Below are 10,382 nucleotides of genomic sequence, written 5' to 3' on the forward strand. Positions count from 1 at the left end.
GACGATATTCCGTCTAAATCGTCCAAAACGGACGTGATTGCAAGGTCAACATCAACCTCCGTGAGCTGAGCGGCTTGTGCGTCAGCCATGTTGATGATTTATCGCGGAAAGACTGACTACGGCTATATCATGTGCGCTTTAGCGTTCGGTTCGCCGTCGGACATGTTGATGATAAGGCGTTCGGACGTTCGAACGGACGCTAACGTCGCCGTTCGGACATCCGAACAGCCCTTACCTAATATGTACACACCCAAAAAAAGGCTTAGACGAGTAGGACCAATCAGCGCGCTCGTTCAAAATCTGAACGAATATTTAGACTCCAGACGCTACATATGTGTGCAAGTCCAGACCCAGTTATAGAGTTTGCGAATATACTACTGGGGATGGTACCCAGGCTAAAATTGAATACCACTCAGTGGATGATTTTGAACTGATACCAGCCTTCTAACCTCAACGGACCAATCCATTATGGATTATACCAACAGAAAAAAAGAGAAAAACTCCAACCTGGGCACAGTATTTTGTGGCATCCTCTGCCTCACAGTCATCACATGGTCTGGGCCTGTTCTGTCTCCTCCTCCCACCATTCCTGTTGTTGTTGTTATTTCCTCTAGCTCCTGCAGCCTGTGTGGCTGGAACACCGTTGCCTGGGCCAGCATGAACAGGTCCATCTCCTGGTTCTGGGGCTAGATACATGTAGATGGGAGGCAAAAACTTACACATTGATAATATTCACTCAAATAACTCAAGTGCAACATTGCATTCTTAAATGTATTGGAAATATATGATCAATTAAAAACAGGACAATAACTATTATGACACTGACTTGAGTGGAATGAAAAATACACAATGTATGAAGATAGAACTTACATACAAATTGACAAAATTAATATAATTTTTATGTACTGTAAATATGGAAATTTTTGCTACGTTTTCGCAGTGATGTCTAACTGTGACTAATTGCGAGCATATGTCCTGTCTTCCACTGCGTTACAGTACTGCCAAATTGTCTTAACTACAATTACATGTACATCAAAACCCACATCAAAACCCAAAGTCTTCTTTTTTCTTATCACTGTAGACAGGTATTATAGGCTGAATTAACATGCGGTTCCAGATGTCTTACTGAGGGACGACTGTGTGTGCGAGATGTCCGTTATCTTGAGGAATGAATCCACTCTACTATATACTGTAGACTGTATTCTACACATACCATTTGGATCCCTAAAACCAAGTTTGACTGCGTGACGGTGTACAAATGATGCCAACGGGTCCCTCCTGTGGACGTCAATGTTCTGGAACTCTTCCTGAAGCTCCTGTAACGCTGTCCGTGTAATCTCACTCATGTGGACAGGCTTACGGCCGTTGGTCTGTAGGCACGTCCACAGGTCTTGTAATGTCGGCAAGTGTGGAGGCTGGTGTCTCTCAAAACTTTGGGAGAAGGATGAGATTATTTCTTTACATGCACCAATTAAACTGGGTATGTGCAGTGTGATGTACATTTGTGTATTGTGTGTACTGGTAATTTGTAAAAGTTGAAGAATTGTGGCGCAAAGAAGGCTATGGGACTTGTCACTACATTTACCTTTATACATGTACTGTAATTCACTTGATGTTCATGATAGCAAAAGTTCACGATCTGAGAAAAATGGAGGTCTTCGCGGAACTATATATTCAAGGTGGTGGCAGGTGCAGAAAGGAGAAAGTTGCAGAAGTGACCGCCAAAACCGTGAACATAAAAGTACCGTATACATTGTACATAAAAATGAAAAACTTATCTGGATATCTACCTGTTACTGTTGAAGAGCACCCCCAGTGCTGCTGCCCTGTTTAGGATGGACTGGTGAGCCCAGTTAACTAACTATTAACTTATTAACTAACTAACACAGCCCTACCTGTTGCTGTTGAAGAGCACCCCCAGTGCTGCTGCCCTGTTGAGGATAGACTGGTGAGTCCAGTTAACTATCTAGTATCTATAACTATTAACTTATTAACCTATTATTAACTTATTAACTAACTAATACAGCCCTACCTGTTGCTGTTGAAGAGCACCCCTAGTGCTGCAGCCCTGTTGAGGATAGACTGGTGAGTCCAGTTAACTAACTATTAACTAAACTTATTAACCTATTATTAACTTATTAACTAACTACCACAGCCTACCTGTTACTGTTGAAGAGCACCCCCAGTGCTGCTGCCCTGTTGAGGATAGACTGGTGCGTCCAGCGCTGCTTCTTCTGGTCCGTTGGGTTGTTGGCTGCCTCCTGCTCCACGGCTCGCAGCCGCACGTACATGCACGCCGCCCAGAACGGGTTACTGCAGCTCTCCAGAACTGTGCCGTCTTGCAGGTTCGAGTACGCAACAGACCTTATGAAAAAATCAAAGCTTTTTTCTTAGTGATCTTGTAAATTCGAGGGGATTCGTTCCTCAGCTAACCGAGATCTTGCACAGCAGTCGTCCCTCAGCAAGACATCTGGAGCTGCATAGTTCCTGTTTACTACTTAGAACTTTCATTCAGTCTTTTTCTTTGTGATCTTGATTGCATTTGCTGTAATTTCTGATTTTTATGTTTACCTTAAAGTTCAGTGTATGAAAACCTTGTTTTTGCTCTGTTTCTTCTTCTCGAAATAAATAAGGTCAACGACCTGAACCAGATGTCTCTAAGTCTAACCATGGTAACTAGTGTTGGGTTACATCTAGCCGTGGACGACTCTGTAACCTTTTTTGCATGATAATGCCAGGTATTATCATGCAAAAAGGGTTACAGAGTCGTCCACGGCTAGGTTACATCATGTTGCAATTTTATAGCAGGAGGGATTACTAGTATGTCACCATACATTTGCATATATGAATGATGGCCGTATGCAAATGTTACCTTTCTAGTTTTATGGTGTTTTTATTGTTCATTGTTTCTACGGTCACTTCTGACCCGAGAACTTACCATTTATCAAATCATTTGTCATCAATGCCTTTGTCTAAGTTGACTGACAATATCCTACATAGTACAATAGAAGCTGCCATCAACAAAATGCTTCTTCAGATTTCACAATTCTGACATGATACTACAACAAGACTTACCTGTCCTCATCCAGTAACTGGTTATTGTAGTAGAGCTCATCTAACTTGCAGTTGATCCGTCTTTTCACAGTCTGCAAACATCACAAAGGATTAAAAATCAGAATCACAAACGATTAATTAGACTGCAATTAACTGTTTTGTGATTCTAATTTAGAGTAATTGTAATTCATGATTTGTGGAACAACAATTGCCATTAACTTGTGGGTGTAAAATTCTTTTCATTTAAAGTTTTACTGTACGAAAATGATTTTAAAGGTTTCAACTCTCCATATGATGGAGAACGCTTTCTAATTGTACAACAACTACTACAACAACAACAACGTAAACCCCGCCCCCTTGGGACTTTGGACTTGGTTTCAGTTGTTGTTGTTGCATAAGGCAAGAACCAAACAGGTTTGCAAGAACGAAACGCAAAATTAAAAGACGACGATACCTCCACTTCTTTTACACCTTCCTAAGAACAACACCTTGAACAAAGATGTGATATCGGGGTTCCAAGAAATGGTTCCAAGAAATAATAATAAATTTTTCGGAAGAAAACGCGCCATCTATATAAAGACGCTAGCACCTCTTCAAGGATCCTCACCTCTCTGACGTGTTTAATCAGCACATCGCCGGGATTGTCCACGTCTACGAACGGAAGGGGATTCTCTGCTGTCTTAGGATCGTACCGCCCCTTGTTTCGGACGTAAATACGCACCATTTTGGCGCAAACTTTCACTTTTATTTACAGACGACACCGAGAGTATCATTCAAGATGGCGCCCATACTTCCCGCCAATCACGTGGTCGTTCAGGTTAGTTTTGATTGGCCGAAATGCACCAAGGATGAGTCCATATTCAATACAGGAAAGAAAAGAAAGAATAACATATTCGGATTTAAAAGAAAAAGATTTTTCTTACAATATTTTCACAAAATGCAATTGAATAACCTTTATAAATATATAGTAACTTTTACTCTGTATTCGTTTAGCTTTTGAAGGAAGGAATAGCTGTAAACTATTCCTTCAATCACAAAAGTTACCCTGTAAGTTTAGTGAACTATTCCAGAATTTGACTCTTTTTGACCTGGTACTTGCAATATTTCATTCAACATCAAAACACTGAGTTTATGACATCCTTGTGTAAATGTAACGTTATATACAGGTTCATGCAGTCCATCTACGACCAGTGTCCACTCTCAACTCCAAGGATGAACAGTTCACATGATGGGGAAAGCAAAAATGTAGACAGAAAAGTAGATATTGTAAGCCTTTTACTAGTTTAAGTTTATTTACTTTGGTTGTTTAGCCTTTAGTTTATTTGAACAGGGACATTTATATGTTTTGATTTTTTTCATTGTTGATGACTGTTTATTGCTCTAAAGAAATTTCCTTACTATAAAAAATATTGAATTGTATGTCCTTGCTCTAATTCTGAATAATGTTTATGTTATGTTATAACATTATCAATATCATATAATCATATAACGTTAACTTATAGCATTATAGTTTTCAACTATTGAGAATTCACATTCAGCAATAGAATATTCTCTCCAACCAAGGACATTATATAGAATGTATAAAATTGTCCTTCCTCAAACCAAGGACATTATACACCATTATATTATTGCTCCAACTGAATATTCAATGTGGCAAACAGTGCCCTATAATTATCTCTGATGTCACCGCTGTATATAATTGGTATAATTAGCACACAGCCTGGGCGATAATTGGTCAGCCTTTATCTCCCTATGCCCTTATATGGGTAAGCCATGATTATCAGCCCACTAGTGCAGCAGGTTTTGCAGGGGCCCCTGGGTGTTGTTGATAACAACCATATCAGTTTATCAGGGTATTGGATTCCTGCCAAGTCTCTTTCCACCCAGAATTTGGACTTTTTGCTTTTGAGAGAACCCTATTTGGCCCAAGGATTCAGAGATCTCAATACAGTAGGTATAAATGTTTTGTTATATGGATAGATATCTAATTGTTTATCACCTTGTATGTATAAATTCGTATAACATTGCAGGGCCCTGGCCTCAGTATGGGTTTTTCTTTCAGCTATAGTAGTACTGCACCAAATGGTTCCCAACATTGTAAGTTGTACTACTACTTACTAGTACCTGGATTTGTTTAAATGCAAAATTAACAGTGCTGTTCATTTTTTGTTCTTGTATAAAGCCAACTAAATTTTCAGTATAAAAATTATCAAGATTATGATCTTGTATATTTAGTACTTGGAAATCCAGTGTCCTTTGTTTTATTGTTTGTTTGGGGTTGTGTACTTAGGTGGTACTTGAGTAACGTTATATAGGATACGAATCTAGGATGTATATATTTGTTGTGATATAATATATCATATATGATATATTTCATTTTAAGCTTTAAATTTGAAGACAATTTTTATTTATAGTGATTTGAAATTGACTCAAGAATATATATAGTGTACATTCCCTTTCTGTACCGATAACTCACTGCTTTCTGTACTAATAATCTCACTGCTTTAGTTTGATGATTAACAGTACAGATGAAATATATATTCATATCTAATAAATAATACACATAACTTAAATTTGGCTCACAGCTCCTATCGGGGAAACAGGATGAGTAGACTTCGCCTTGTGCCTCTTGGATCCCGTTCCTAGTATTACATGTAGCTACAGCTATGTATGACATATTGTATAAAGTATGTATAACATATGTGGACATTTTATATTTGCATTGTGATAAATTTTATCACCATTATATGTTTTCGAACACCTGCAGCCTTAGCTGTGTCAGGAGGAGACCCTGTAATTAGGAGGAAGTAACCAGTTTTAATTGAAATATTGAGAAATATGGTAAGATTTTTAAATACTATTAAACTATATTTTTCATCTTATATGTAGCTTATTACTGGCTGCATGACTATTTACGAAATGGGATATAGTGCTGCGCAGGACCTCTATGTTGTGACCACAATTTCATGCTAATGTGATTACATGCATGATTTGCAATGTACTAGTAGTAAGTTGCAATGCAACGACTGAAATGTTTCAACCATGCATGATAAATTAACCTGATTCTTTTCCATTCTACCGGAAAATCAAGCCCCTACAAAATAGATGAATTCATACTTGTACATTGACGGGATATTGCAAATGCTATCTTTTTACTTACACGTATGGATGAAATGATATATCCAATGACTTGTGACAATGAAGTTAAATTTTTGCAGTCTGACAATTTTCCTTTTCTCTGTCAGGCTGAGACAATGGATCACAGCCGCCACCTGAGCAGGCTATACAAGTGTGCGGAGTGTGAGTTCACGGTCAGCCACGAGCTCATGGTGTATGTCCTACGCCACTTCTTCCGCTGCACTTCAAACAAGTACGTGGACGAACTCGAGGTGTGGTCCCCTCCCCATCTCAAGATAAACGGCACGGTGAAGAGCGCGGGTCCGTCCGAGAACGCCGCCCGAGAACGCTGTTCCGCCACGAGGGAAGAGAAAGAAGACAGCAGAACATTCGCAAACACTCCCGATCGGAGAAGAGGGAGTACTGAAGATAGCAGAACATTTGCAAACACTCCCGACCAGAGAAGAGGGAGTACTGAAGATAGCAGAACATTTGCAAACACTCCCGACCAGAGAAGAGGGAGTGAAGACAGCAGAACATTTGCAAACACTCCCAATCGAAGAAGAGGGAGTGAAGACAGCAGAATATTCGCAAATACTCCCGACCAGAGAAGAGGGAGTGAAGACAGCAGATCGTTGCACTCCTCCCATTCATCCACAAGGCAGGAGGAAGAAAGCACAGCATTCGCAAACACTCATAGTCATACCCACAAAGGGGTGAGTGAAGATAGCAGAACATTGCACTTCTCCAACATTCACAACCAAAGAGGGAGCCAAAACATCAGTGCTGCACCCAGCTATGGAGGAGACAGAGCTACCAGTATTGACATCTGCAAACGAACTGAAATTGAAGATGTGACACCTGTAGTGCAGGTTTCAGGCATGGCAGTGTCCCCCATGGTATGGATGGTACAACCCAACACAACTTCACAACTACAGACGTGGGCTAAAACATCTCCTACTGTTCCTTCACATGCCGTTCTTCAGAAAGACATAGTTCTTGAAGGAAATGGCCAAGGAAGGCAACAGAGCAACCAAGGTGAGAGAAGACAGACTCCATGTAACAGTGAAACCGAGGTGGGAGAAATTTGTGAAGAAGAAGATGAAAATGAGGAAGGTAAGCACAAATTAGTATTTCTATGGTGAGGAAAAATTTGTTCTTCAATTGTATCCTCATGACTTGGAATAAAATCTGCTGAATGTGTTATTATACATGTCAAAATGTTAGTTCTAGTAGTAAATTAAGAACTTAAAGAAACTACTAGTATGTTTCAGAGCTGTTTAATACCTCTGACTCTAGCTTAAGAAAATTAAGTCACAATATTATAACTAATCCAGCTTTGAGCTCAACTTGAATGCTTACCTGTTAATTTGTGTAATACTTAGTTTTTAAATTAGTACATGTACTAAACTACTACTACTACTACTTGAAACTAAAGTGTGTTTCAGTGCAGCTTGTCTAACCATTGACTCTTTTACAGTCACAATGACTGCAGCTTATATACATGTATATTATTACCTTTATTCCAGGTATTGGGCTCAACTTGAGCTGCTCCCCAGTTCCACTGTGTAATACTGGAGACACCGGTGACCAGATTGTAACCATGGTAACCACTCCACCAATCACAAGCCTGACACAGACTCCCAGCATGCCTCAGCAGCTGCGACACCCGTCTTTCGATCCGCCTGTTGACAGAATGAGGCGAGGCAGACCACAGAAACCCCCCTATAGTACAAACACAAGTGTGGCTGATATGGAGCAGCCAAAAAACACCAAGAGAATGAACAGGTAATGTCTCACGCACGCACGCATGCTCACGTACGCACTCACTCACTCACGCTCGCTCGCTCGCTCGCTCACTCACTCACTCACTCACTCACTCACTCACTCACCAACCTACCAACCAACCAACTATCCGACCATTTGCTTGTTAAGTACTGTATGTTTAACCACGCAGGATATATTGCTTTTTCTCAGTTTCCTCTTCTTCTCCAACAAGTAAGGTCAATGACCTGAACCTGACCAGACATCTGTCACCATGGTTGTTGGGTCTTGTTGCAATTTCATAGCAGAAGGGATTTAGACTCCTGTCATCACATATACGAATGTGTTTGAGTAAGAATTAACAGAGCCAGACCATAGTGAAAGTAAACATTATGCATTAATGTTGCTTTGAAAATGTTACCTTTCTCAAGTTTCTGGTTTTCAACATTGTTTCTTGCTGACAGGTGGGCAGTTCGAGTGTTGAACACCTGGGCAAACAAGCGGAACGGAGAAGCGACGGCCTCGTCGAGCGGCCAGGACCTGAAGCCCGTCCCGACCGACTGGGTCGCCATGACAGTGGAACAGCTGGACCATTGGCTAAGCCAGTTTGTTAGCGAAGTGCGGAGGGATGATGGACAGTACTACCCTTACAACACTCTGTACCTCATGCTGACTGGGATCAACAGGTGTGTGCATGGTCAGAGGTAGCATGTCAGCAGAACGTAATGCGCCTGCGCAAAACCCCCATTTTCATGGTTTTCGTCAGATTTTTGGTCAATATTGCAACAGAATTTTGCCTGATGCAGAGGATATCTTTTCCGACATTACATTTGGAAACTACAGACAGAGTGTTAACCTTATGTGCGCAAATCGACCTTATATGAGACATTCTGCTGAAGTTCTATGCACAATAAATTACGGGTTGTACACAGGTGCAGTACATTCTGCCGATGTGCTTTCAGAGGGTATCCCACTGTGTACATATAGTCAAATCCAGTCAGTCAACCACCTGTTGCACATGACTGTCAGTGACTGACAGCCAGCCACCTCCAGTCTTATGCCACATACATTATAAGAGTCCCATCCAATTTTACAGACTATCTGTTAAGACCCTCTGCAATTACTGAAGTCCAAACAGCACTCTATGCTAAATTCAGGAGAGCCACCTATATTGTACATCATGTAAATCATTTGCATTAAATCAGGAAGTGAATGCTACACTGCTTAATTACATACAATTAAAATTTTTGCCACTTAATGCTACAAATTACATGAAATTAAGTAGCTTTCCCTACAATTTTTGGGCATCCAAATGGCTGGCTACAGTGTATGCAGGCCCCTGTAACTTAGCCACCTTTTTCTTGCCACCCACAGGTATCTGCGGAATGACTGTGAAGTGAATGCTACCCTTTACATGAGTTTCAAATTTTTGCCGTTTCCTATGAATTATAGACAAATTAAATAGCTTTCCCAACAGCATACAGAAAATGGCATGCAGGCAACCTTTTTTTCCCCACCACAGGTATCTGCGGAATGATTGTAGGAAGGACGTCAACATTCTGGCCAAAGATGACGGCAGATTCCTCCAACTGCGACAGGCCATGGAGACGCAGAAGAAATCTCTGATTGAACTCGGTGTCGGCATGCAGGAGAAGAGACGCCACGACATGGAGCTTTTTCCTCACGGCATCGAAGCTCGCCTGTGGGAGTCCAAGGTGTTTGTTTGTTTGTATAAAATTAAAACTTTTGGTCCAACACAAAAAATTCTCTCACCTAGAGCTTTCAGCCAGTCACTCTGGTCTTCCTCAGTAGACTGACCCAGCGAGGCTTGTCACGTGGCTTCACTACTATCAAAGAAAACTTGTATTATCAACATTAAACAGCATTACAATTTACATACAAAAAGTTAGGCTAAATATTCATTTGCTAGGTTTTGAAGAGTTTGATACACCTTTAACATCAATCAATTAATCAATTAATAACAGTATTACATTAAACATTTTAACCAAAAAAATTCATGTACATGTACTAGATGCCTGAGATGTCAGAGGTCACGAATTTCTACAAAGGTATATACAAAAGGTTAACACCATAAGTAAAATTGGAGTATATCTGTTTTTATGTTTTTTAGGTGTTCAGCCTTGAGAAGGACCTGAGCATCTCCTACGCGGTGTTCTACTACACGACAAAGTTGTTCGGCGTTAGCAGTGGCGAAGAACATCACAGTCTTGTTGCAGAACAGTTCTCTGTCGGCTGTGACCACATGGGGAAGTTCGTGTCATTCAACCGACTCGGAAAGAAGAGCAAGACGACTAAAGCGTACGCAGTCCCGTCGGACCCGTACTGTCCGGTACTCTTGTACGAGGTCTACCTGGGGTATATCCCACCGATTGGTCCTTTCTACAGGAGGCTTCAGAGGGATCCGGAGGGTAGACTGTACTTCGGAC

General features: G+C 40.8%; 2 protein-coding genes across 3 annotated transcripts in view; one reads left to right on the forward strand and one right to left on the reverse strand.

Annotated features, from left to right (window-relative positions):
- Positions 1-3,846, reverse strand: part of LOC109472714 — a 21,031-nt gene extending 17,185 nt beyond the window's left edge. Inside the window, exons 1-4 of the mRNA XM_019772567.1 lie at positions 3,662-3,846; positions 3,076-3,146; positions 2,161-2,364; positions 1,214-1,431 (exon numbers count right to left, since the gene is read on the reverse strand). Of these exons, the coding sequence (XP_019628126.1) occupies positions 1,214-1,431; positions 2,161-2,364; positions 3,076-3,146; positions 3,662-3,778 (610 nt within the window). The 5' untranslated portion in view covers positions 3,779-3,846. The remainder of the gene's footprint in view (positions 1-1,213; positions 1,432-2,160; positions 2,365-3,075; positions 3,147-3,661) is intronic.
- A 1,975-nt stretch (positions 3,847-5,821) lies between these two features.
- The window catches only part of LOC109472624, a 6,197-nt gene continuing 1,636 nt past the window's right edge, over positions 5,822-10,382 (forward strand). Inside the window, exons 1-6 of one of the 2 annotated variants that reach the window (XM_019772447.1) lie at positions 5,822-5,895; positions 6,300-7,287; positions 7,701-7,959; positions 8,400-8,621; positions 9,458-9,650; positions 10,067-10,364. In XM_019772447.1, coding sequence (XP_019628006.1) covers positions 5,893-5,895; positions 6,300-7,287; positions 7,701-7,959; positions 8,400-8,621; positions 9,458-9,650; positions 10,067-10,364 — 1,963 coding nt within the window. In that variant the 5' untranslated portion in view covers positions 5,822-5,892. The remainder of the gene's footprint in view (positions 5,896-6,299; positions 7,288-7,700; positions 7,960-8,399; positions 8,622-9,457; positions 9,651-10,066; positions 10,365-10,382) is intronic. The other variant, XM_019772448.1, reaches the window with a different exon arrangement.

This window comes from Branchiostoma belcheri, unplaced genomic scaffold (assembly GCF_001625305.1).
Source record: "Branchiostoma belcheri isolate BF01 breed outbred unplaced genomic scaffold, Haploidv18h27 scaffold28, whole genome shotgun sequence".
Lineage (NCBI taxonomy): Eukaryota > Metazoa > Chordata > Leptocardii > Amphioxiformes > Branchiostomatidae > Branchiostoma > Branchiostoma belcheri.